Source organism: Lagopus leucura, unplaced genomic scaffold (assembly GCF_019238085.1).
Source record: "Lagopus leucura isolate 7727_CA_CO unplaced genomic scaffold, USGS_WTPT01 Super-Scaffold_100157, whole genome shotgun sequence".
In the NCBI taxonomy this organism is placed as follows: Eukaryota; Metazoa; Chordata; class Aves; order Galliformes; family Phasianidae; genus Lagopus; species Lagopus leucura.
The window spans coordinates 19,183,083-19,209,256 of NW_024962334.1; the positions used below are offsets into that span (position 1 = coordinate 19,183,083).

Below are 26,174 nucleotides of genomic sequence, written 5' to 3' on the forward strand. Positions count from 1 at the left end.
ACTTCATGTTTCAGTGAGCATCAAGATTTATTTTCCTTCAAGAGGGCAAATATTGATCTCAGCTTTGCTTCAGTCAATATTTACCTTGATTCAGTAAATCCTATATTGTCACCTCAATAACCACTTAATGCTACAATAACTATAGGAAATATTCAGGAAGTTGTTAATAATTTCCCTATATTTAATGTTACACATGCCTTCACTCTCTCTATGATTTCAAATTCCCATTTGTTTTCACTACCATCTATTATTTCTAGCTTTTTTTTCAATTCCATATATGTCTTCTCCATATCCAGATATTGTTTTCATTACCTAGCACTTTTCCTATCTCCTTTCCTCTTCCCTCACCTTTGAAAAGAAGTAACATATTCATGTTCAGTAATGCCATAAAGAAATGTAACACGAGTTATATTATTTGCAGACCACAGTTTTCTTGGCTTTGAATGGCAGAAGCGTTGGTGTGCTATCAGTAAGACGGTTTTCTACTATTATGGAAGTGACAAAGGTAATTATAAGAATAATGATGAACTATTAAAATAATATTTTGATGAACAAATGAATATGAAAGCTTCAGTTGGAGTTGGTAACTGAGAAACCAAGGTTATTCTTAGAGAGCAGATGAAACTTTTAAAAGATTTTGTTTGTTTGTTTTGTGCTTTGAATTTTAAAAATGTATAAATATGAATACTCTCAGGCTCTGTAACTGATTTGCCCATTTTTTAAAGCAGGGAAACTGAGGAAAAAGGTTTTAGTTATTTGTAAAGCTACTTGACATGCCAGTAACAGCTGGCTGTTAGGCTTGATAGTACTCCAGTTCTTAATTAATCTACTAGACAGCAAAGACTCTTTTTGTCTAAATGGGATTTTCATTTTAAAATACCCTACAGCAATTACACCATCTGATTCTTTAAAGGTGATTCTTTCGAGGAAAATGCTAGTGCTGAAAACACATAGTGGTGTACCATGTTTATTTCTAAATTTCATTCTGGAAATGAAGTAATATATCAAACTAAAAGCCAGTTATGGAGACTAGGACTAGTTTCTGCAGGTGAGTTTGGATGGCCATTTTTGAAAGAATATGGCATAAATGTTGGAATATCCCTTTGAATTTTAAAAATTGTCAATGAAACAAAGCATCCTTTAAATTGCATGCAAAGCATATTTTGTATTTAAGGGTAAGATATATGATATAGAATTATATATGTGCAGGTTTTAAAAGTTCATTCTTTTTTCCCCAAAAGAACTTATTTTTGGACAAACTTTCAATTTGAGCTTTTTTTTCTTCTGCTTATGTTTGTGCTACTCCCCTTGAGATTAATGCTGTTAGTCTTTTCATATGTTTTTAATTTGATTCAGTTTTTAGTTTGTTCCCTTGCTGAGTTTGCTGACTCATTTAAACTCATTCCCTCTTTAAAAAAGGAGAATTAACTTAAGGGTCTAATTGTTTATCATGTACTTTGAAGGTTAAGTCCAGTTTTCATCTTGCTACAGTTTCCTCTCAAATTCTGTTTCCAGAGTTTTGTTACTACATCTGCTGTTTGTTCCCTTATAAATCTTTGGCTTTTCATCTGCTAGTTCTTGGTCTTTGGATTAGGGTGGGAAAATACCATTTCCCCCTCTTCCATGCATTTTCCTTTTGCAGTGGCTTCTGTGTTGTAATTTCTAATATCTATACTGAAAGATAAGGCACATGGAAACATGTTCCATAGCATGAGGTTTGAGGTTAATGGGTTTGCGTCGTATTAGGAATTGACTGAGATACACAGAGATAGCTTTTCTTTTTTGATCTACAGGCAAATGCTTTGGTTTATACATTTCCAGCTTTTGTAATCTTCAGTTGTTTGGGGAAGATCTTCCTAACCATACCCTAATGTTGTGGGAGGAATTCATGGTCCATGGAGCATCTTTTAGGAGTTGCATAGACATAGACTCTGTGGCTAGCTCACAGAGGAAGCAAACAAACCACATACATTCTGTGCCTCCATCTGATAGATTCCGGAGCTGATTCACACAATGGAAATGGGAAAATTCCACTTTTGTCAACGTGAACCTCGTCTGAAGAGAGATGAGCAGAGGAGAGGTTCCATGTATGCGTACAGTCATGCTGTGTGTTTAATGAGTAATGTAAAGTTGTGCACTGGGGAATATAATGCAGACAGGTAGCAGAGATTTCTAGTTCTTGTTTCATCTTGTGCATGTTTTTTAAATCCAGGACATGTAGACCACTAATCTGTGAAGGATAGTTTTTAGCTGGTGAAACATATATTTTGTAGGCCAAGTTTGAGATTATAAGCATCCTTATAACGGTCCTGATGTCTGTTGACTAATATGTCTTTTTCCCCTTTTTCTTCCTACATTTTCTGGTACTTTTGGTGCAGCATTGGATCATGAAACAGTGTTACTTATCTCTGCAATATAGATAAGTTTAAGCAAATCACCTACGTTTCTATTTCCTGATCAGTGATGGAGAAATCTTGGTTTGTGGTTCGACCTAGAAGTCTGTATTGCAGGAAATGCATGTGTTTTTGCACTTGTGCTGCAGTATCTATTGTCAGTATGTGGCCCACAACACTGCAGAAGAGCATGCTGAAGTATCAGAGCTGACTTGGATTTCCAGAAGCTTGCCTGCTCCTTACTGTAATAGGATTTTCTTCCATAAACATGTACAGGCCTTCTCTTCTTTAAGCTCAGGCACCTAGGTGGTATGACTCGTCCTTCAGACCTCAAAGTGCACGACCAGGAAAGTTGATCTAAACGAATGACCTGGCAGCCACAATTTTATATGCCCTTCTGTCTCAGCAAACTGGAGCTACATGTTTAGGAAGGCAGTAATTGATAAATGAAAATGACAGTGAAGTCTTGATTATCCTTTATCACCTGCATTTCGGTTTGTAGTGCCAATGTAGTAGCATAGGAAGGAGAAAACAGACTCATTATTTCAATTTTTTCACAAAATTGTTTTTTTTAACTCCTAAAATTTGATTTTTTGTGGCTACAGAATTGTAATAGTTGTGAATAAAGGAAGATGCTGCTGTATTTTTTCTTTTTTCCTCTTAGCCTATTCAGGGGGTAGTGTAACTTAAAGCACTTTCAGGCTGTTAAGTTTATGGCTGTTTCTTCAACGTTTACTGATATCTTGGTGCTTCATAAGACCTGCATTGCTTTGTAGGTTTATTGAGTCCTCTGGGACAACTTTCTAACTCAGTGACGTGCATGTTTGGACTTGAATATAAGCAAACTGCTGCCCTAAATAGTATCTTTGCCTCAATTTTTTCTTTCTTTCTTTCGTTGTTTTTTTTTTTTTTTTTTTTTTTAAATTTAGATTTCTCAAGTGAGAAAATAAAAAGTCTGTTGCATTTCAGGTTTGCTGCCTATAAAAAAATAATTGCTATGCGCGCACTTGGAAAGGCTTATTCTAGAAGCTGGAAAAGGAATTACCATTTTGAGATACTGACGTGCTGTTTTTAGAAAGTGTATGGAAAAGTATGCAAAACTACATTTAGCATGAAGACATGTAAACTGTAAGATCTTACAGGCTCCTAATTTCAAGATGAAGACAGTTAAATTATAGATTCTAATAGTATCTATAAATACTTTATAACTCTCTGAAATCTTTCTGTTTGCCTTTGTTCCTTATGCCTTTCTCTGTAACTTCTTTCCTTTCCAATCTTCAAGTCCTCTCTGTTCTACAGAGTGCACTCATTCTTTTTACATGTGCTAATAATATGGTCACAATGCCTTAGGCCTCAAATTTACAACCCAATCATTTCAAGACCCAGTTGAAGGTTTACCCTCCTTTGTTTCAAAAGTTCCCATGGACTCAGCTCAGTTACGCAAGGCTACTTCAAAACCCTTTTTGTTTGCTTCCCCGGAGACTCCCTTTTCCTAATGTAATATTGGTCCTGTTTCCATTGTTAACAGTATTTCACTTTTTCCTTTTTAAGATACATGAAATTTATATGTAATATTTAAATTTAGGAAAACGTTTAAGGCGGCTCTCAAATTTCATTCAGATCTGTATTTGTTCTACTTTAAGTACTGCCCCATAAACTTATTTTTCTCTAAAATATTTGTCCTAACTTTGATTAATTTTTAGTGCTTAATTCCTGACTGTCCGCTCTGTTGTACAAGGTTTTTACCATTCAGAATTTCTGAGGCAAAATGGAACGCACGGACCCAGATTTATTTATTTATTGATTCATATCTGATATAGAGTGAAGAGAAGGGGATGAGAAGATAAGAGTAAAAAGCAGCTTATTCTGAAATGAGATCTGACCTAATGGCGGAAAAACTTTTGCCTACTGATACTTGTGTTCCTTCTTGCTATTACAAAACTGATCAAACTATATTTTTGCATTGCTGTTCTATTTTGCTCTGCAACAACCTGAGGGTTTCATGTGGTTGAATTGCAAAGCCCTATTTTGAGAAAATAAGAGACAAGAAGAATGTTATCCTTCGGAGAAGTGCATTCCGTTCATATGTTTCTCCCCAGTCCCTTCCTAATATGCTGTTGAATTCCTGTCTGAGGAAAAACTCTGGTACTAATTTGGAGACTCAAAGTGAAAGTGACATCTCAGTAGTGTAAATAGGCTTCCTGAAGCTATGGACATTTAAAGCTCTTGCCATTCGGAACTAGTGTGTCTAATATTTGGTCTCCAAGTAAAATCTTCAGGTCTTTAAAGCTTTTAAACATCAAAAGCTGTTATACTCTCAGTGAAGTACAGTGTCCTGAATGTATCTGTGATATCAACATTTTTTGAATGGGAAAGTTCATTGAAGGCACACCTGCTCAGCTGCAAGCATTTCCTAAGAAATGAAGTTGAGGTGGTCATCAAGTATGATAATCACAAGATAGCTCTGCATTCCAGCCCACAGCTGAATACTGTGCCTGGCCAAACAGCTGCCACATGTCACGATTTGCCCCATGACTGTTTCTCCCAACTTTGGTGGCTTTATGGTCAGGGCTGTGAAGTATCACATGGTCTTGAAATTTCCTTATGGTCAGCATCTTAAGCACTTGTGCAGAGCTACACTGGGCTTTTATCAGGGGCACCTTACTGCATAGGTAATTAGAAGCAAAAGTAGCAAAGATATGACTAGTCTGCTGCCATAAAGTGCAGTGAAAGAATTCAATAGCAAAGGAAATACAATTCTTTTTGGTGTATGCGAGTGATTTTCATTGGAATGGCATATCCTGAGAGATAAGAAAAAGACAATGTAAACAGGAAAACGAACAAATACAATGTGGATACCATGCACTGTGCCATTCTTCTGGTATAAAGTATAACACCTTTTAGTCTTGATTTTAATGCTCTTTGAAAGAACTGTACCAGTGCACAGATAACTCAGATTAACTCTTTGAAACTGCAGTCTCTTCAAAGGGATCGTCTGTGTCACAGGGAAGTATTTTTGGAAATATTCCAAGTGACTAAATTTGAATACTTACCTAATTTTTATCTTGACAAAATGTTACTGCTTTTTGAACCTGATGCTTGTTTATTCTGTCTGTGTTGCTCCTATGTTATTGGGATTTACTAGGGGAGAGTGAGAAATTAATGTGCTCCACTTCATCTTCTTCCTGAGGTCACAAATGAAGGAACAATAAAATTTCTAGGCTGAAATGAATTTCATTAAAAGGAGATCTATTTAACCTACTGCAAGTTATTTTTAATATCTGCCTTGGTGGGATTCCATGAATTTTGCATCTGTGTCCTGATTGATGTAGGGGAGGAGAAGTGAGCAAATAAAAAATATCAGTACTGAATCTTACTACATAATGAAGAAAACTTACTGTTACAGAAGGGGCTGGAAAAAGGAAATAGAACAGTGCTCTGGATTTGCTCATGTAATTTTTTAATTTGCTGTTTCCTTGCCCTGGGTGAGAATTAAGAAAGAGGTGGAAGAAAGCACAATGTAAGATTGCTAAGAAGAGTATTTGTGTAGGAACTCCCTTACTTCCACTCATGTTTGCGTTGCTGTTTGCCATGTTTTGCCCCTTCAAAAATTTTGTTTTTTTTCCTATTTTATCTGTCTATAGAAGCTGTCTTCTTTTGTTGAAAAACATGAGCAACAAATCCTTCATTTGCTTCTGTTCAGCAGTAGTCAGAGTGTTGTTGTGTCTAATGCTTTTTGTTAGTTAATGCATTCCCCTTCTGTGTGGGGGAAAAAAACCAAAACAGTATAAAGGTGTATATAATTTTCATTTACATCTGCACTTTGTTCTGGGACGCCTGAGAAAAATGTGACTGGTGGTGCCCATATTAGATTGAATGCTGTACTGTGATCAGCAGAACTTGCAAAAACAACTTACTTCTGCTTTTTTTGTTTTCTTTTTAATATCCACCAAAACATGCCTTGGTTTAAAGTGCTCAGAAGCACACAGGTGCTACTTGACCACCACGCAGAATATTTACCTCAGGCCTATGCTAAGTGTTACTTTTATAAACCAGAACCCTTAAAATTGAAAAAGTAGAATTGTCTTTAAAGCAACCACATGGCTCTACGTAATAAACTGTGGTAGGGCTCAGTACTTTTATTAGCTAATTAAAGTGTGTTGAGAAAAATGCTTTGGGAACACACACCTGAATTTATAACAGAATTCATTCTGTACTTCTACCATGTGGAAAGGAAGCGCATCTGGGAGTGAGTGGGAAGAAAAGCTTTTTCAATTGCTTAAAAAAGAGCTTGAAGTTTATTTTTTTAAGTAAAGTGGTTAGTTTAGGAGGGAGCTCAGCAAGCTCTCAGCTAGGTGGGTTTTCCCATTGGTTTACTGAACCTGAAAGAGACACTGATTTATAGGAAGCATGTCTCACAAGTTCCAGTTCTTTGGCTTTCCCTAGGTACAATTGTCATGACATGCACTTCTTGCTAAATAAGACCACCATCTGCAAGTATTTCTCTGTGGAATTCTGTAGTCATCCTACAGAAAAATATACTTTTGTGTACATCTTCCTTTAAAGTAAAGCTTTATCTCCAGAAGTACCACCTAATCATTTTGCTAAAAAAAAAAAAACCACCCCTGTTCTTTGTAAAATTCATGAAATGGAAAACCAAATCTGAATAAACGATAACCTGCTAAGCCACTCGCATTCACTGTTGTAAATGAAGCTCTACCTTTGTTTTTTATCTCCAACAGACAAACAACAGAAAGGTGAATTTGCCTTAGAGGGCTACACCATCAGAATGAATAATAGCCTTCGGAAGGACGCAAAGAAAGATTGCTGTTTTGAAATCTCCGCTCCTGATAAGCGCATTTATCAGGTTGGACTTTTTATGTCAACTTGAAATTAAATTGATAAAGCCGTTACAATTCCAGTTACTGAATTAACATTTCAGTAAAACAACTTCCACTGACATCTTAATAAAAAAAGGAAATCCTTGCTCGCTTATACTATATATTCGTACATTAGGGAAAAAAAAATCCAATTAAAAAAATATATGTATGCATTCAAATACTATAATTTTGGACAAGAACAGGGAAATCTATCATCTTTATCTTCGTCGTTTCAATGTTAGTATTTTAATATCATATAGTATGTCTGTATTATTTCTTGGATGAATTAAGTAGTGGAAATAAAAGTTAAACAAAATATCTATCAGTGTTAAATACGTATTGTATTGGTCATGGCTTTGCCAAGTATATCTGCTTTAAGGCACATATCAGCTGTGCTATTCAGAGATCTATCAGCTAGACATCAATATGGAATGTAAGTTTAATAAGTTTTAAATATCTGAGATTGCAGTTGAAAGCCAGTTAATTAAGCTGTCAGGTAGTGTGTTGGAGTCTGACAAGAACATTTTTAAGAAAACTGTACCCAGCAGTCTAAAGAAATTCATGGGTGTCTTCTAATTGTCAAGGGCAAATTTTGTTCATCAGTTCTGGCTTTGACATTGATGAAGAGAAGCAGCTTTTTTTCTGCACAGCTGCCAGCTGCTGATCAGAGTTTCAAATCCATCATCCTCTCCTTCAATTACGTAAATTTGTCAAAATTAGCTTTACATTATAAGAAGCATCCTTGCAAGAAAAGTACCAGAAGACATGCAAAGAATTACTAATGGTTTCTTGAGGAAGTGGCGAGAATGCTACAGACCCTTTTTTTTTATTGCTAATGAAATTGTAGTTATGTTTTTGTCATTACTACTACTCGTTATTAATAAACACAGTTTATTAATTTTTATTATTAATAGTTTACAGCTGCCACTCCCAAAGAAGCAGAGGAATGGGTACAGCAAGTGAAATTTGTAATTCAAGGTAAACCAGCCAGAAAAGCCATATCCTTTATTATCAATACTGCTTAATGATGGTAGTGCTGTCTATTAACAGGTCTGTCATGTTTGTATCTCTCTTATTACTACTTATCCAAGTTTTGAATAGCAGCTCCTGGTTCTCAGTCATCTTGTGGCTTTTACATGACTTTTCTCCTTATGCAATATATTTGCTTTTCCTTCCAGTAATGCCATATAGCTTGAAAGCTTTGTTATGAGTGTTTTAAGAAAATAAGCAGAATATACTGTAAGAACCAGCTTGTAAAATGAAACAAATTATGTTTTCATTTTGAATGAATTTATCTTAGTTTTTTTATTTATGAAACGTTAACTTTGCTTTTACATAGATATGGAATCTAATACTATTCCTGAGGAAGAGGAGGAATATGATGATGTTGGACATGCAAGCAGTGTGCCAATAGATGACAGCATTTATGAAGAACTTCCAGGTATTGTTGAGATTTTTTTTGACTTTATGCCTTGTGATAATTTTGTCTTCTCTGTTTCTAGTTTGATAACCTGAGTGGATAAAGCAACCTGATAACTAAGATACATATTTAATTTTTCTGTGACATTAGATATGTCTTTAACCAGATCTGAGTGAGAGCAGTTCAGTTTTCTTTAGCAGGGGCATCAAAATAGTGCAGAAAGCGTAAAGGTGGTCTTGAGGGACTTTTAGCTCATTAACATTTTCTAATATGTAATTTTTTTTTTAAACACAAAATTGACTTGCCTTGCAGCTTTTTCTAACCACCTTGCCCATCATTTTTTTCACTTTGTTTTGCTATTTATATTAGGCAAAAGTTTTCTATTACTACAGCTGCTGCCCAATACAGATTTTATGATCTTGCAAGAAAGCAATGTGTTGGTTTGAAGGGGCTCTGGAGATGAACTCTAAATAAAGACAACTTGAGTACTGACATGCTTTGTTTTATATCTTCCAGCATGACTATGGTGTGACAGACAAGATTTTAATGTGAACAGCTTTTGAATTGATTATAGGTATTTAAGTGATAGGAAGAAGGTGTTTGATCTTTTTTATATTTTAAGAAGCTATTTTAGAAGTTACTATTCAGCCACCGTTAGTTAACAAATAATTTAAAATGGTATGACAGTAATCACTTGCATGACACAGCATTCTGCATCCCTTGCTGTTTGAGTCAGTGCAATTATCAGCAGTAACGTGAGAGAAAAAAACAGTAAGGTCGCATGATGCTGACTAACTTTATTTATCTTCAAGATTGAATATTCTGTCTATGGGAGGCAAAAAAAATAACAACCACCCAAACATTTTTGTTTGTCTTGATCTTCATTTTAAGGTTGGTTCAATGAATTGTGAGAGAAGAAAACATGAGAGACTTACTAAAAAAAATTCAGAACTACTGCATAGAATTGGGAAATTCTATGGGGAGAGCTTCTGCAGTGAATATAAAATCTATGTTAGACGGCTTAATCTTGTAGCAGGAGTAATGCACCCAAACACTGCAGTGCTTTTTGGATGCTCAGGCTCTTACAGAAGATGGTCCTTTATGCTTGCTTATGTTTTCATTAAGGAAGCTCTGCACATGTTCTGGATAACTTTTTTCCTTCTTTCCTGAGGTTTCTGTTATGTTACCCATTTGTTTGAATGTCAAACAGGAAGTAGGTTTTACAGCAGTAACATTAAATATTGGTGGAGGAAAAAAATTATTTACCCCCCATAATCTTGGAGTTTTTCGTTTTCATGCTGTGGATTAGGGGTTTACCTTCCTTATTTTGTGCCTTCTCCATCTTTTTTATTTGAATTGTAAGCTTTTCAAGAAGTCTTACTTTCTACAGTGGAGCTCAAAATTTTGGCTGTGATGTGTTGATGTAACTAGAAAATAAAAAGAAGCTTGCTATAGATTTTGAGTGACAATAATCTGTTTTTCTCTCCCATAAACGTACTTCAAAAGTCATTTGCCTAAATGGCAGTAAATACTAATGTTTCTGTTGCCCTAAATCAGTCTTTCACTTCTTTATCCTTAACATATTGAAGGGCATTAGATGAAGTGCTAGTGGACAAATCTCACAGGCATAGGCCTTACTTGCTTCTTGTTATTCCGTTCACTTAAACTGATAGTAAAAGAGTATACTCCACTTTGGTCTCAGCTGGCTTCATTGATGGTAGGCTTTTAATTCCCACTGACTGTCCTTTTTATTTTCCCAGTAAGTGAATGTATTCTTTTTTCCTTTCATAGTCAAAAAGTGGAAGTCCATTATCCTTGCTGTTAGTTTACTTTCTAATCCAGAGCAAATAAGAATTTCTGAATTCTTATAGCTTTCAGTTCCGTTAATAATTTCTTGTAGAGCCCAAAAGCCATGCTAAACTCAGAAGGCACATGCTAGGTCCTTGTGAGGAGGAAGAAGAAATGTATTTTCACTTTGTATTGATCCTCAAAGCATCTTGATATTAGGTCCACTAACTTTCCACGCAGCAAAACTTTAAAGTCTTGTACTTCAGGTACGCAGCTCGTTGTACCTTGTCATTATTTATCTGGCTGTAATTTGCCATTTCTCAAGGAATCAGTTGCATAGTCTAGTGGTTTTTTTTTATATCAACATTTCAAAGCAAATTGAACCAGTTCATAATGCAGTCAATTTTGTAATATTGGGCTTAGTATTACAACAAGGAGTGTTTGGATTAAAGAGAGGATATGCATATTTTCCCACTGTTTTGAAAAACTGACCATTTTGAAGCGTAGCAGTAATCAGAATGGGCTGGTGCAGTACTCACTAGTAGTATTCTAGTACTACTAGTAGTAGTAGTACTCACTTAGTCCGCATTGCTTTTTTCCCCCCCCATCTCTCATGTAGCAGTAGACAGTGTAGAAAAATGAATTTTCCAGACAAAAGCTCACTAGTTTCAATCCAGTAATAGTAATAGTCTATTACCTATTAAAAGCTTAGATTTCAATGGAATTCAATTTGTACTGCTTACTAGCAGAAGAAATGGGCTGGTAGTTGCAGATGGTACAAAGAGAGGTGGAAAAATTAGTCTTTATCTTTTAAATCACTTTCTTCTTTAATAGCACATACAAATTCATATTTACTAGAAGCATCATTTACCTGATTCTCAGTCAGTGTGTTTTATTGTGTTTATTTATGTGGAGCTTAAAACATCAGAACTGCTAAAGCTTTTCCAACTTTTAAATCTTCCTTGTGAGATTCTTTAGGGGGATAAAGAAAAGCTTTATACTTTTTCCAACAAACTAAACCACTGTTTAATTTTAAATAAAGGGGCATATGGAAAATATAGTTGAACAGAAATAAAAATATTGTCAGTATTTTGGGCTCTTAAAATTAGCTATTGATAAAATAGCTCTTAATTAGCTATTTATTTTCTTCTTTAGTACACTGTATGTGGTTTTGACATGGCAATTATTTATTGCAGTCCACAGAACTGATTCTTTGTCTGTAACACAAAATAACTTCTCAAACTCTAGTGTTAAACCATGTTATATATGTGCGTAGTTATATCTGAATGCACAGTCTTTAGTTTAGTGGTGTTTAAGAAAAAAGCACAGAGTTGCTCTTCTTAGAAGTTAGTTGTCATTTTTCAAGATTTTGTCTTTTCTTATCACTCCTGAAGACCAAATTTTTTTTAATAACCTGATCTTAGTGACTTAATTTTTAAGGCCCCTCTCTCCTTCATTCTTTGGTCTTACATCTGTATAGACCACGTGCATGAAATTGCAGGACTAACCACTGCCTGCCAACGTGATCCTTTCTGAAAAATCAGTTGTGTTCTTTCTATAATAGTCTTGCACAATAGGAGGACAGCAGTCTTAATATAAGCTCTCATCCTTATATTAATTTTCAGTCTTGTGTTATTTTTTTCAGTTCTCATTCTGCTTGCAAACTTGCAGGATAGTAGTAGTTTCCAGTGCATACAGTATAGCTTCCACCAAAATGATTCTAAAGATAGGGTTTGATGATCTCTTTGGTGCTTCTTGGTAAGGTTGGAAGTGATGTGGTGTAGTACAAATTTGAAATTTCTGGCTTTGCGTCATTTAATTTTAACCTATCCAAAAGATAAAGAATATTTGGGTAAGAGGACAGTGAAATTCAGTGCTATCTAGCCAGGGGAATTGCTGTGGGGAACTAATCCAGCCAACACAACTTGCGTCAGTCCCTACTTGGCTGTAGATTAAATTTTGGGATTGGTTCAGTGTTTGACTGGGACAAGGATCATGGGACTGAAAAGCTTGCCTTTTTTCTTTTAACTCTCATAATCATTCCTCTGCCAAACAGTTTGATCAAGCCACAGTATCTGGACAGTAATTCTGTTTTGCAGTGCAGTTGGAAACTTAGCTAGGGAAGCTCTGTAACCAAGGCAAAGCTGGGGGAAAGGTAAGAAATGTCTTAAGTTTTATGCAATGGAAAGTGTGCTATGCAAAGAAACCTTTTTTTTTTTTCTTTTTTTTTTTTGTGGTTGCTTATTTTAAACGAAGTATCTTAAAGGAATAGCTTTAAAATTACATTCATGTTGTTTCAGAACATATTTCTAACACTGCTTATGAGAATGATGGAGAATGATCAGCTTGTCTCTGACTCATGATTGTCTCTCAAAGCAGCTTTGTTGTCGTAATTTTTAACAGTTAATCTCTGCAGCTAAATAGCATAACTTAATGTCTTCATCATCTTCTCTTGTTACTCGGTCATTTGAGCTTTGAAGAAGGAAATTGTATATATGATGTAACCTTTTCACAGCTTGAAGCAGGGAGAAGACAAGAATGTGATCCCTGGTTTACCTCTAGGGAAGAAAGAAGTCGTGATTGTTTAGTGAGGCTTGAGTGTAAGCTTGACCTGTCACTCACAAACACAAGATTATAGCAGATATTTCCATCCTCAAAATGTAGTGTTAGATGTATCGACTTTCTGGTGCTTGCATAGAGGATTTCACAATGATGTGTGAATGTACCTTTTCAGTAGATCTGTGCTTGCTTCAGAGTTTTCAATACATCACTGCCAGGGTCTGTTTGGTGCCTGGCAGTCCCTGTTGTGGATCATAGCTGTATGACCAGTTCCCAAAACCAGTAAGCTAAAACAAAGAAACTGTTAATGGATCAGTGTGAATCAGAGCAGTAGGTCTGAGTCAGCAGGGAAAAAGATGATTATGGAATCTAACATCTTATTTGTGAAGATTGCTGTTTAGTATATTATATATCCTGGTATATTGTCCAAATTCCTCCCAGCATCAGTTATTTATCAAATATTTATGAAATTCCTTACTCGTTTGCCACAAAAGTAATATATAATACTGCTGTGCTATTTAAATATACATATATTTTCTTTTTCCCCACAAAAAGAATTCTAACTGTATTTTATTAGAAAATGACATGATTTCTAAATCTAAGTAAAGTCTGGGATATTTGAAGCTGAAAAGTAGATCAGAATTTTCGAGGACACTCATCTAAAGATGAGTGTTGAAAGTAATTACTGAAAGTGTTTTGAATTATTTCCATTAAAACATATGAGGTGGTTTTTTGTTTTTGTTTTTCTTTTTTTTTTCTCCTTTTAAAGTGGAATGAAAAAAGAGGAATGATCATTCTTCAGAACCATTTTTTTTTCAAAAATTGGATCTCATTGTTAAGAAATTAATATTTTTCACTTGTTTAATCATTGCATTATTTTTAAATACTGCGTATGTTTGCCCACAATATCTTACTAATAGATGCAATATCAGAATAAGAGGGCTTACTTCACTGTAAATCAGAAGATATTCAAATAATGTAAGATCAGTTAAAAAAAAAAAAAAGATGTAAACTGCATATAGGTGCTAGGGTATAGTAATGATTTTTTTTTTCTGCCTATGTGGTTTTTTTTTTTCTTTTTTTTTTTGGTTTGTTTGTTGTTATCACTGGGATTTTGGGTCTTCTAGGCATCTTTGATTATATGCCAAATATGGAAATCACTGGAAAACATTTTCTTGCAGCTGCATATTGCTGAATTTAAACTACTGTGATGGACTGGAGCTGTGTCTGAATTCTCTGTTGCCCTGAGTTTTGAGGCAGTACTCTTGTGGAATTAATATATAGCAAGTGTCTTTCCACTGATACCCAGTGATCGTGAAACATAAGTTATGAATGCAGACAACTTCTTGTATATGAAGACATCACATCCAGAAGATGGTTAGGAACCTGGTACCTGAATCTAAGCTTTCATTTGCCACGAGAGCTTGCGCTTTATCTTCAATTAATGTAATCCAACATGTAAAGAGGAAACCTTTGTTTCTATTGATGTTATGTGTCAGTGATGGAAGAGGTGGTGTGACAATCTGGTGTACCTGAAAATAATAAGATGTCCCTTGAGTGGGAAGTGGCAAGCCTTTGAGAGAAAAATTAAGGTTCACAGACTACTATATGTTTCTTGAAAAGTGAATATATGTTGTTGATCTGGGATAACAGATGTCCTGTAGCTGTCAGGAACTCTGCTGTGGCTGGTGCAATTCAAATATATCATAAACATTCACAAACATCCAAGTGAGGAAGCTGGTAAAAATGGAATAATAATTGAGTATTCAAATTCAGGCTGATTTGTGTGCAAGAGGCCCTTGCTGGACTTGGGGAGGGAGGATTTTCTGCTGAAAAGTACTCTTAGAAAAGAGTGTTCTTTGTTTAGTAACATACTTCTGGGGCAGAAAAAATTGTTCTTCTTTTCCCTTCTAACCAAAATACATCACTTATTCTAAGCCTATGTTTTCAGAATTTCAGATTGAGTTTTCTATATTCCATTGTTGGAGTTGTAGAAGGAATGGTGGCCAGCTGTGAAATTCAAAGCAGTTAATTATGGTATCTACAATAAATGGAAGATGTGTACAATTAAGATTAGGTATTTTCCTCTTGTTGAAATGCATACAAGACTTCACAGGCTTCGAAGTTCACAAGAAGCACAAACAGTACTATCCTTCCTGAGTTGTGATCCATTATAACAGTAAGTTGCATAAGAATTCATGTTAGAAAGGCTGTGTTTATCAAAGTCTCAGGTTCTCAAAGGCTAAATTTTATTTCAGTATTTCAGAATTAAAAAACAAAACAAAAGCAAACAGAAAAATCAAACAACAAGAATAATAAAATAAAAAGCACAAAAAACATCTAGAAATGGATTGTTAAATATTCATTGTCTGTTGGCATTTTGAAGCTTGTTTGCTTAAAATTAGAAGGCATAACTTAATAATATCTGAAAAGGAAGTATTTTTAATCATGAAATTCTATATTTAAAGAAGCTTTTCAAAAACTAATTAGTACGCATCTCAATGAAAGGAATTTACTTATTGAAATAAGATTATTTTATTGCAAGTACCAATCAATCATTTTTACATTGTTTTCTGTGTGGCAGTGCTAAATAACTTTTGACACTATTGATCTGCAAAACCAATCTGATGTGAACAGTATGTGACAGAAGTTGTTTGTTATTGAAAGGCAGAATTCTGTCCCAGAATAGCTTGTCATCCTGGGGAGAGAAAATCACACAAAGTAATTTTACTTGTATCATAGCTTTTTTTGATGAGGACTGTGTTTCTGACAGTTGAGTTCATGTTAAACGTGAGCAAAGCTTTGTTTATGCATGCATGTCTTCAATGGGTTATGGACCTGAAGTTCTTTCTTTGGTGGCACTGGTTTTATCTAATTAAGCAGCAGTGAAATAATTCTAATACAAAGCCTTCAGAAGAAATGCCTTGGTATGTGAGATAGTTTATTAACCATAAATTTGAGGAATTGCTGTAGTTTAGCAAGTTCAAAGTAAAATGTCAGTTGTGTTATGTATATTTATGAAAATAGAAAATTTGAGTTTGCTCGACTGCTTGAATATAACTGTGATGAATGCTATATAGATAGATCAAGGAACCTTTAGTTTTTGAATTTGTGATGAATGACTGCGTATCAGGCTATTAAAACCATTAGGCAGAGTCTTTTGAGAAACAAGAGCAACCAGAGGTTATACGGTGCCTCAGGCTAGTGCTTCTCAACTTTTCTGGCTTCCACAAGGTAGCTATTAAAGAACCATAATTTATACAACTTGGTTCTAAAATAAGACCCAGCAAGGTGGGCTTTAAAGGCTGACTTAATCATTCTGTTACTGTACATACAACTCTCTGATTTGAATTCTTAAGCTTTTGGAAAGCATAAATCCCTCCATATATATATATATATATATATATTTGTCTCAGTATACTTATCTGCTACCCACTCTCCTCAAGATGGAGAAATTAGGCAAAGAAAACACTGCTAATTAACTAGAGCTTCATGAATGTTGTTATCTGTAGTGCAAGTATGCCTGTTTTGCTTATTTGTTCCAGTGTATTACATTTGTAATGGATGTCATGTTTAGCTTGCATATGGATGAGGAAAACAACATAAGAAAGGGCTGTTTGTCTGCATTTCTTGGCTGCTATTCTCTGGTACCTTGTCTTTGAAAGGAGCAGGTTGGCTGCTTCTGGGAAAGGAACACAGTCAGCAGTGTCAACTAGGTGGGGAGGGAAAGAGCAATAGTCTTCTATGCCCTAGTGTAGGGAGGGGGGAGCTTCAGAGGTGGCAGGGTGCAGATGTACAGGTGAGCTTCAGCACTGAAGGAAAGGACGTTGTTTTAATAAGCCTGAAGAGACTGGGGAGAGCTCGTTGTAAATCAGTGAAATTTGAACTAGAGAGCAAAATAGGAAGAAAATAAGTCTGGAACACAGTTGGCACAGGGGATGTTTTGTTTCAGTACTGTTTTTTTTTTTTTTTTTTGCCCTGCAGTCTACTTTTTCCTAGGAAATCTTAATCTCCTACATCTAAAAAGTCTTTATGATCTAATGAAAACTAGTTTAAGAGCTTGAGAACTTTTGATTTCTTTAAGGAAAAAGATCAAGTGCTTCTCCCTATGGTTTGTAGCCAGGCTGCAACAATTATTCTGTCCTTGAAAACTGAATGCAACCATAAGTAAAGCTGGGAAATAAAAGGAAGGAATCTTACTGTCAAGACAAAGCTATTGTCTCCAGGGCAAAGCAAGAGTATCTACCTTTCAATTATGACAAAATGTATTAATTGAATGTATTTTCATACCTTGTCTCAAATTTATTTCTGAAGGAGTAAAGTTTCTATTAGTAAATATTGAGCAGTGGTTTCAGATAATTCAGTAAACAACATTTCAAGATGGATATGATTTTATCATTTCCATGAGGACCATTAAGACCAGTTTCTGGATTAAATCACCTAGCTCAGGCTTAGCAAATGGCTGCTTGTACACTACAGCTTGGGACTGTGCCGTGTCATTGGCATGAGGCCTGCAGAATCCAAGTGCTGGCTGCAAGAAAATTCAGCTAATCTGGGACTCTAGAGGCCCTGGTTTTTCTAAGAACCAGCTGCATGCCGATCCCACAGTAAAGTGGCAAGCTGCTTGGACGCAGTTTTCATCTCCTGTTTATGAACTGTTTTCAGATCCCTGCCATCCTCCCTCGTCTCTCAGAGTAGGGCTCATGTAGGGCTGGTGACATCAGACATCCAAAGCTGCTGATCCCACTCTGGTCCTAGTGGATGAGAGGAGGGGAATGAGACTGCATTTATTAACATGTATAGAAATGAATGTGGACTTGTTACCCCCAAATACTGTATGTGTAAACAGTCTGTGTAGCAGCTATAGTTTTCATCTCATTTCTGATTTATTCTGATTTTTCTTTACTAGTGAATCATAGCAAGCACGCTTCACCATTACTGTATTTCATTGTTTAAGCTGGAGAACAAATTTAACATAGTCACCATAACTGAATTTAATGGCATGTGCCACAAACAGTGAAAAGAGGCAGTGGTGGGGGTTTGTTACTTCTCATGAACGTGTCCAAAGGGTGAAGGCTGGTTGGTTTTTTTTTTTTTTTTTTTTTTTTTTTTTTTCCAATGTGCATTTAATGATCAACACAAAGAATACAAAAATGTCTTGGTAGAACATTTTAAAGGAGTCACTAGAGAAGCATCTGGGAGCCAGACTTTTCTTGTGGAAACATGCCAACAACTGTATTGTGTTTCCTCTCACTAAAGCAAACGAGGCTGAAATGCCTTGTCTTCTGTGCCTTTTGGAGTAAAGTCATTTCTGGAATCAGGCTATAAATTTGAATACTTTAACCCTGCAGATTATTAAAGGATATAATGTGGTTTAAATAAGATGCTTTCTTTATGATTCTGTGTATGTAAATATTATGTCAAGTCACATTTGTCACAATTAGGGGTATGTAATTTTCAGAAATGACTTTTAAATTTAAATCTTGCTGCTGATCAATGAGTATGGGAAACTTTACTTGACATCTAAAGACTTCTTTCTCTGTAGCAGATAAATTCAGGCCTGAGAACTGTAACTCCTGTACGTGGTTGTCAAATAACACTATACTACAAAGTTATAATGTATGGATTAGTTAATTAAATACTCAATTGGTAGACGTATTTATATAGGGAACTGTTTATGTTTTCTATGAACATTTTAATAGCTACTACGTTTATTTTAGCAAAACCTTTATTAATAAAAGTTTATAAAATGTCATGTTGAATGCTTAAACTATTTACATAACTAAGAGCTATTATGGGTTAAGAGAACAAACCAATTTAGTTACAGTGAATTCACATAAATCTTTACAATGCTTATATATAAGAACAGAGTTATGTGCATGCACACGTATTTAAGAAAGCAGTTTCTGGTGCAAATTCCTGCAAACCTACAACACAACTGTGGAATCAGTTTCAACAACATTATTTTGTCCAATAATTGCAACTGTTTGCAATTAGAGAGGAGGGCAGGTGAGGGAGCATTTTTTTTGTTAATTAGCTAAATAATGTGAAGAGAGTGTAGAAACATCAGAAGTTGAGGCTTATTAAGAGAAATATCCTAAAATATTTTATTCCTTCTTTAAATGTTTAAGTATGGATTTAGATAAGACACCTCTTGCCTGGATTTTACAGGCCAAGTTTGAGGCTTTTGGAACATTTTTAGAAGTGGAGCCAGAATTGCACTTCTGTTAGACGCTGTCATAAAACCTTACCTTCAGAGATCCTTCTGCTTGGGCATGGAAGTTATCTAGGCTCTCAGTCAAAAAGCATAGGTCACATTTTAAAAGTGCCTACTCTAACTTAAGGACTTTAAGAAGAGCTGGATTCTGAAGTTGCTTATGAAATCTTGTTTGATGACCCATCAATTTTTTTTTTTCTGTTTTTTTTTGAAGTCTAAGAGACTCGATTTCTGAAAATTAATTCCTGAAATAATTAATTTTAAATGCTTATTAGTGGTGAGTGTAAATGCAGGAAAAAAATATTAATGACTTTCTGGAAGTGGCTCTCTGTAATTTCTTCTTTCTTCATTATAATTATTGTGTATATACCCACAATTGAACTTGCTTGCGATGACCTTTATCTTTCCTCTTGAGAAGAATAACTATTATCAGGTCTTTCTTCATGAGAAAATAAAAAGGTCAGCGCAAAACTCATCCCTTATTTCTATGCAGTGCACATTGCACTTCGGCATATTCGTATTGAATTTTATTAATAATAATTCGATCATTTTATCAAATAAATTTTAGTATTCTAGAATTAGGAATTCTAGATGGTCTGCTACATACTCCTGCTTTTTCTGCCTTCTTCCACCTGCTCTTCTCCTGTGGTTACTGTTGGTCTAGCTGAGGCTTTACGTGTTTCTATTCCTCCTAATCCTGTCAGCCTAGCTAATTTTTTTTCTCTATCTTTAACCCTAAATGTACTAATGGCTATTTCTTCCTCATCTATATCTAAGAAGACAAACAGAATGTAGAGAATGTAAATGTGTTGGTTTTTTCCCAGTTGAGATTTTGAATTATTTGTTGTTTTGAAGAGTATTGCTAGGGACAGAATGACTGGGCTGATTCTGCTGTCACTCAGAATATGACTGTGAATGTTGCTTATATGCAAAGTGAGCTCCAAACAGGCACTCCAGGCAGGAAGCTGAGCTCATGAAATCTTAATATATTCATAATTAAAACCAGGAATTGCCTGTACCTCTGTGGATTTTTCAGCTGTCCTAATGAGTGTATTCCGTTCTGTCATTCAGGTGACTGAGCATGCTTTTCCTGCCGTCGTGATATTTGGTTCTTAAAGCCTGAAGGGCCTTGTGAACTCTTGGAAACAACAGCTCTTACTAACCAACAACCTTTGTGTTTGGCAGTGGAACAACAAATGTATGAGCTCTGCAGAGGGACATAGTCTTCATGCAAATTGGTTGTGGCTGCAGAATGGGGCACAGGCAGGAAAGGAGTAGGACTGGGACAGAGAAAGACAAAGTGCTGACATATTCAGGTCTCAACAAGTAGGGGAGATAAACAAAGCAAGGCATGGTCCCATGTTTCATGAAAACTTTGTGAAAGGGCATATACTAGAGTAAGGAGATCCAACTGCTTGTGTTAAGACAAAAGTAACATTTAACACTGCACTGTACAGCAACCTTGGATGACCTTGCCAATAATGCTAGATTTTTTTTTTCCTCTTGTGTGAGAACAACTGTTTTTCTTCAAAGGAACAAAATGTGTTTTTTGATCTCTTAATCTTTATATTTTTTTTTGCCCTAAAACTTCACAGTAAATACTTTCTGCTAGAAAAACCTTCTCCTTTTTTTTTCTTTTTTTCTTGCCAATAAAGTGGTGAGTAGTCATAACATCTTCCTGCTTTTATAGAAATGTTTTTATAATTTGGTGTCATATTATGTTTTGGACTGATGAGCGTGTATATGATAAAATAGGAGAATGCAGTGCCTTTTTCACCAATGTGTTTAGAGACTTCAGTGTTCTTTCCTAGATTCTCTAAATTTCTTCTCTCTCTTCACTGCTACACTGATTATTCTTTGTAGCAATAGTTGATCCAAAGAACGTACAGAAGACTAGGGAATTGCAGCCTGAAGTTGCTTTGTGTTTGTCCCGAGTAGTATTGTTTTTTTATTTTGTTTTGTTTATTTCACTCTTTAATTTGGCAAATGTTATGCCTCCAAAATGCTTTTGTTAGGAAGAAAATGTACCAGCTTTTTGGTTTTGATTACACCAACCTATGAAATATGCTTAGGTTCATCGGATGGTGTCCCAGTAAGAAAATTTTTTGCAGAAAATCTAGAAGTGACATTCCAGGTTGGTGTTGGTGATGTTGTTTGGTTGATGTTAGTTTTTTGTTTTTTTTTTTAAACTAGCATCGATCCTGAGTTTATTTATTGCAAAGTCTGCTAATCTTTTAAGGACCGTGAGTTAGCCTTCCAAAGTTTTCTCAAAAGGGGGCAGCGCTTCACCTTTAGCTGAGTTAGCAGTTTTCAGATTGCTTACACAATTGGGAGAGAAGGTGATGTAAAAGAACACCTTTTCAAGACACAAGAAATGCAGTTGAAAAAAAAAAAAGCGGGATTCCTCAAGAAGTTTAGGAAACCTTACATCTGGAATCTTAGCAAGACCTTGATAAAATGGAGTCATGAGCTAATCCTGTTCTATGAAGTCATTAGTTTATGCTGTATTATACATAAGACATTTAACTGCTGAATGGCTTGGGTTATCAGAGTGGAGTACCAAAAGAAGCCGAACGTTTCTTAGAGGCTTGATCTAAATTTCAGACCTGGAGCAGAATGTTAGATTAAACACTTTACAAAGGTCCATTCTATCCCAAACTATTTCATGATTCAGCCTTCACTTTGTACAGTCAGTGACATTTATTTAAGGCTACTGGGGGGTCAGTGCATTGTCTGCTGATAGGACAAAAAGAGCAGTGCATATACTCAAACTTGCTAATTCTGGAATTTAGATAGTAGCTATTTTCAAAGAACAGATTATAACTTGCACAAAGAGTCAATTGAAGCACTGTCCAAGTTAGCTGTTAGTATATTTGAATGAAACTTTTTGCCTCCATGCTGGCATCAGTCTTGGATCATGGGATGGAAGGAATTGGGCCTGGGGATTGGCATTGGTTTTGTTCTTTATTGAAAACAAAGCATCTTGGTACTCATCATATTTTTATTTAAAATATGTTTTTATGTTATTCATGACATAATCAATATATTAAAAACAATATCTTTCTGTATTCTGTTTCAGTACAGTTCTGTATTGGCTGTATCCTTTTGTATTTCTGAGTCCAGTGGTGACCATTTCCTCAGGTGCAAATTCTGCTTCTGCTCATACTTTGATGTCACCGCTACAATCCCCGTGCTTAGCCTTTGTCTGTGGCCCATTTGTGTCACTGTCTTTGCTGTTTTGTTACTGAAATCAGCTTTCAGTCCAGTTTGGGGCTACTCTCTACGAGCCGGTGGGTAGTAACTAGCTGACCCATAGAAGTAGGATTGGAATAAGAATTGTCTCTCTTCTCTCATAATATCTCTTCTCCAAATAGCCATCAACTTTTTTCCCACTTATGTCACCCTCCTGGAGGCATTTTCATCCCTGAACTAAATGCCTCATTGTAATCAGACAAAGCTTTAATAAGGTGTCTGTTTTTCCCTGTACTTGCTGCAGCTAAGGTCTCACAATGTGGCTGGTATCACCTTCAGCAGCCTTTTGCAAGCTATTGCATTTGTATATGGAGTGCACGAGGGGTGAAGCAGGTTACTGGGGATGCAGGGTAAAATGGCAACAAGTTGTGTGTAAATCATCCAGTAATTTTCTCTCTGGTGAGAGAAAATTACCAGACCCTGGGAATGTCATGGAGCTGGGTCAGGGGAGGGTTAGTTTGGGCATTAGGAAAAGATTCTTTGCTAGGGAGTGGTGGATGTGGAACTGGCTGCCCAGGGCAGTGGTTGTGGCACTGATCTGCTGGAGTTCAAAAAGCATTTGGGCAGTGCTCTGAGAAATGTGGTTTGAATTTTGGGTGGTGCTGTGTGGAGCCAGGAGTTGGACTCCATGATTCTTGTGGGTACCTTCCAACTTAGGATAGTCTATGATTCTGTCACATCCATGAGGAGATAAGGAAAGGCCAGATCTGTGGCAATACATGAGATTACCAGAACTAGAGTTTTGCAACTTGTATTTAGGGGCTACAGAGTGAGTGGATGTGGAATCTAAAAGATGTCAGAAAGGAAAGTCCATGCTTCTATACACACCAAAGCAAATAAGCCTAGGGTCTTGTACCTGTGGATGATCTCTAATATATCAAGCTGCCTAGGCTAATGCCCACTAAGAATTTGGCTGAAGCGTACAGGCATATGCAGGTGTGTATATGATGAGAGTACTGTGGAGGCCCCTTGCTCCTGAGGCTGGGGAGCACTGTGCCCTGAACTGCTCAAGTGAGGCAGTGTGCTGCCCTTACACAGGACAGGGTGTTAGCTGTTTTTCCTTTGACCCCAAGTGGTTTCTAGCTCTCACTACTAATGCTGGTAGAAGATGTCAGTTTGGCCAAATTATAAAAAAGATTTCATGTACTTAAGTTTTGTGTTTATTGTTCCTTCTTCAGGATTACTTAAATGCTTTTTTTGCCAATAATCTTGTTTGTAAGAAGCCAGTTCTTGCTGTTTTTCAGATTTACATAGCTGGATTGATTTATGTTCCTTATTAGGAAAATAATCTATCTTTTATGGGGTTAGGTCAATTCGTGAAATAATAAATCAGAGAGAGAAAAGGTCTCAGCTGTTTCCCATAATAAGCATTTATCCATGTTTGGAAGCTCTTGTTTACTTCTGTACAGAGTCACTGTTTGGTAAGGAAAAAGCAGTGTGGAAGGGTAATACTCTTCATGTTAATAAATTCTTTTATTTTTTTCTTACACAAAGCAGTATGGAGCCATGATGTTCCATGTCTGCAGAGTTCTTCATGTACACACCTTTGTATTTGCATGCACGTCTGTCAACCCTGCTGAATACGATAGTAAAGGCACTGTGATTTTTAAAATTGATTATTTAATAAAACAAGCGTTTTTGTGGGAGCTTGTCTTATAAGACCTGTTTATGTGCTTATAACCTTTTGACACCACAGTGAGATTTCAAATGAAGACATATTAATGTGCATTACAAGCGTATGATTGCTTTTATCATTATGAAAGAGATGAAAAATTAGTTCACTGCAGTAGTTTTTATCTTAACCGATCAAAACATCTTCCAGTGATGTTTATAACAATATGTGATTGGAATAACAACTTCACATGTTGTAGAGTTCCATGCTGCAGCCGAGAGGCATGTAAATACAAGCTGCTTATTTGCAAGAAGTTTCCAGATTTGCAATATGATTGCTATGGAAACCGCACAATGAAAACCTTATAACCATCTGTGTGGTTTGGAAGATACTGCTGCATAGCTGAGCTGTTTTTGTTTACTGTTATTAAAGTGTTGAATAGGATATATTAACCCACAAGCTGGAATGATCCCAGGTATAAACTAATGCTATGCAAAGGGAATGTCTGTCTCAGAGATGAAAAAACAGTAGAATACCATTTAATAATGTTATAAATTAGTGTATGGTATATGAAAATGTTTAAGAGGTATGATGGTAGAGGAAACTGTTAAGTTTATGCATATTTATTATGGGGATACCACATTCCATTGGAGGAATGCATTGCTTGAGCCAAGTTCTAATCCATTTTTTTACTCAAGTAGACTGATTTTTTTTTGCCCTTTAAGAAAAAGAAATTGGAAGAAAAATCAATGGCTTAATGTCAAAAACTCAGCTAGTGCAGTATTCACTATTCTATTTTAAAATTGTGTGAATGATAGAATCATCTATGGTTGGGTATTTATTTTTCTGTTCCTTCTTCAGATTCAAATAGGAAATTATTTTGAGCATCTTTCTGGGACTAACTGGAACTAAATAAATAAATATAGTGAATTCCTCGTTTCACTGTCAGTTCAAAAATTTTGGGGGTTGTTTGCCATTAGGGTCTCTGAGAATGAAATGTAATCTATATCTCAAGGGCCAGATGTTTGTTCTTTGGATCTCCAGCTCTGGAAGTTTTAGTTTGTTTAGTGTTGATTGCTCTCATTTTGACATAGTGAGAAGATAGAGAAGAATACTATCTTACTGTATTGGTGGCAATGGTGTGGAGAAGAAAAATACTGTACCGGTTTATTTTAAAGCTCTTCTTGACTCCTCTTACATTAGGGAGTATCCTACAAAGTGTGACTGGCAATGGGATAATAATTCCTGTGGGTGGTGTAATTGTGGTATGGAAGCCATAGAATGACAGTGCCTCCTAGTGCTTTGGACAGCTTATAGGGATGTATTTGTGTCATTTGTACTCCAATTCTAAGTGCTTAAAACAAACAAATGAGTGTACTTGGAAATGTGCCACAAGTGGTCTGCCAAGTGAGGGAATACATTTAAATGCAGTAAATAGTTTGGAGTGTTTTGTGTTGTACTGCAGCTTTAGATTTTCCCTGTTCTATCGTGTTGGTTTTGTTTTTTCTTCTTGTTTGGCTCAAATAATAGTTTATATTCATTGCAACCAGACTTTTAGCTAGTAAAGAGTCAGACAGCAAAAAACTCTCAGTGGCTTAGCAGGGCAGAAGTTCAAAGCTCTTTGAATCTCATGAAGTAACTGTCATACTTGTAGACCTGCGTATGTAAGTTAGCAAACAATTATGCATACTTATTTCAACAGGTCTACTCTTGTGCTTTAAACATCTGCTTTAATGTTCACACAAACAGTCTTGTGGGTAGATTAAATTTTACAGTGCCAGCAGTGCTTTGAACTGTTGATGTAAAATTCACTCTTTGTCAAAGTGGAAAGTCGGATTACTAAAAGTTTCACAATAAGGAGCATTTCTAAAGTTGAGTGCTGCGTCTGTTATTAATAAACTATCAAAATAATTTGCTGAAACATATACTGGTATTCATGCTTCTTTTTAAGACATAAGATGTGATGAGTTGCTGTATCTAGTAATTCAAACATATTAAAAGTCCAATTCTTGTTTGAGAAGTGGATTTATTGGTATATTATTTCTTCGTTCGT

The 26,174-nt window shown here is 35.8% G+C and overlaps 1 protein-coding gene across 2 annotated transcripts in view; it reads left to right on the plus strand.

The window, feature by feature from the left end:
• SKAP2 (src kinase associated phosphoprotein 2) overlaps nucleotides 1–26,174 on the plus strand; it is a 109,984-nt gene that overhangs the window by 65,335 nt on the left and 18,475 nt on the right. For both annotated transcript variants that reach the window (XM_042888834.1, XM_042888835.1), the window contains 4 exons: nucleotides 422–505; nucleotides 7,136–7,260; nucleotides 8,188–8,251; nucleotides 8,613–8,714. In XM_042888834.1, the coding sequence (XP_042744768.1) occupies nucleotides 422–505; nucleotides 7,136–7,260; nucleotides 8,188–8,251; nucleotides 8,613–8,714 (375 nt within the window). The remainder of the gene's footprint in view (nucleotides 1–421; nucleotides 506–7,135; nucleotides 7,261–8,187; nucleotides 8,252–8,612; nucleotides 8,715–26,174) is intronic.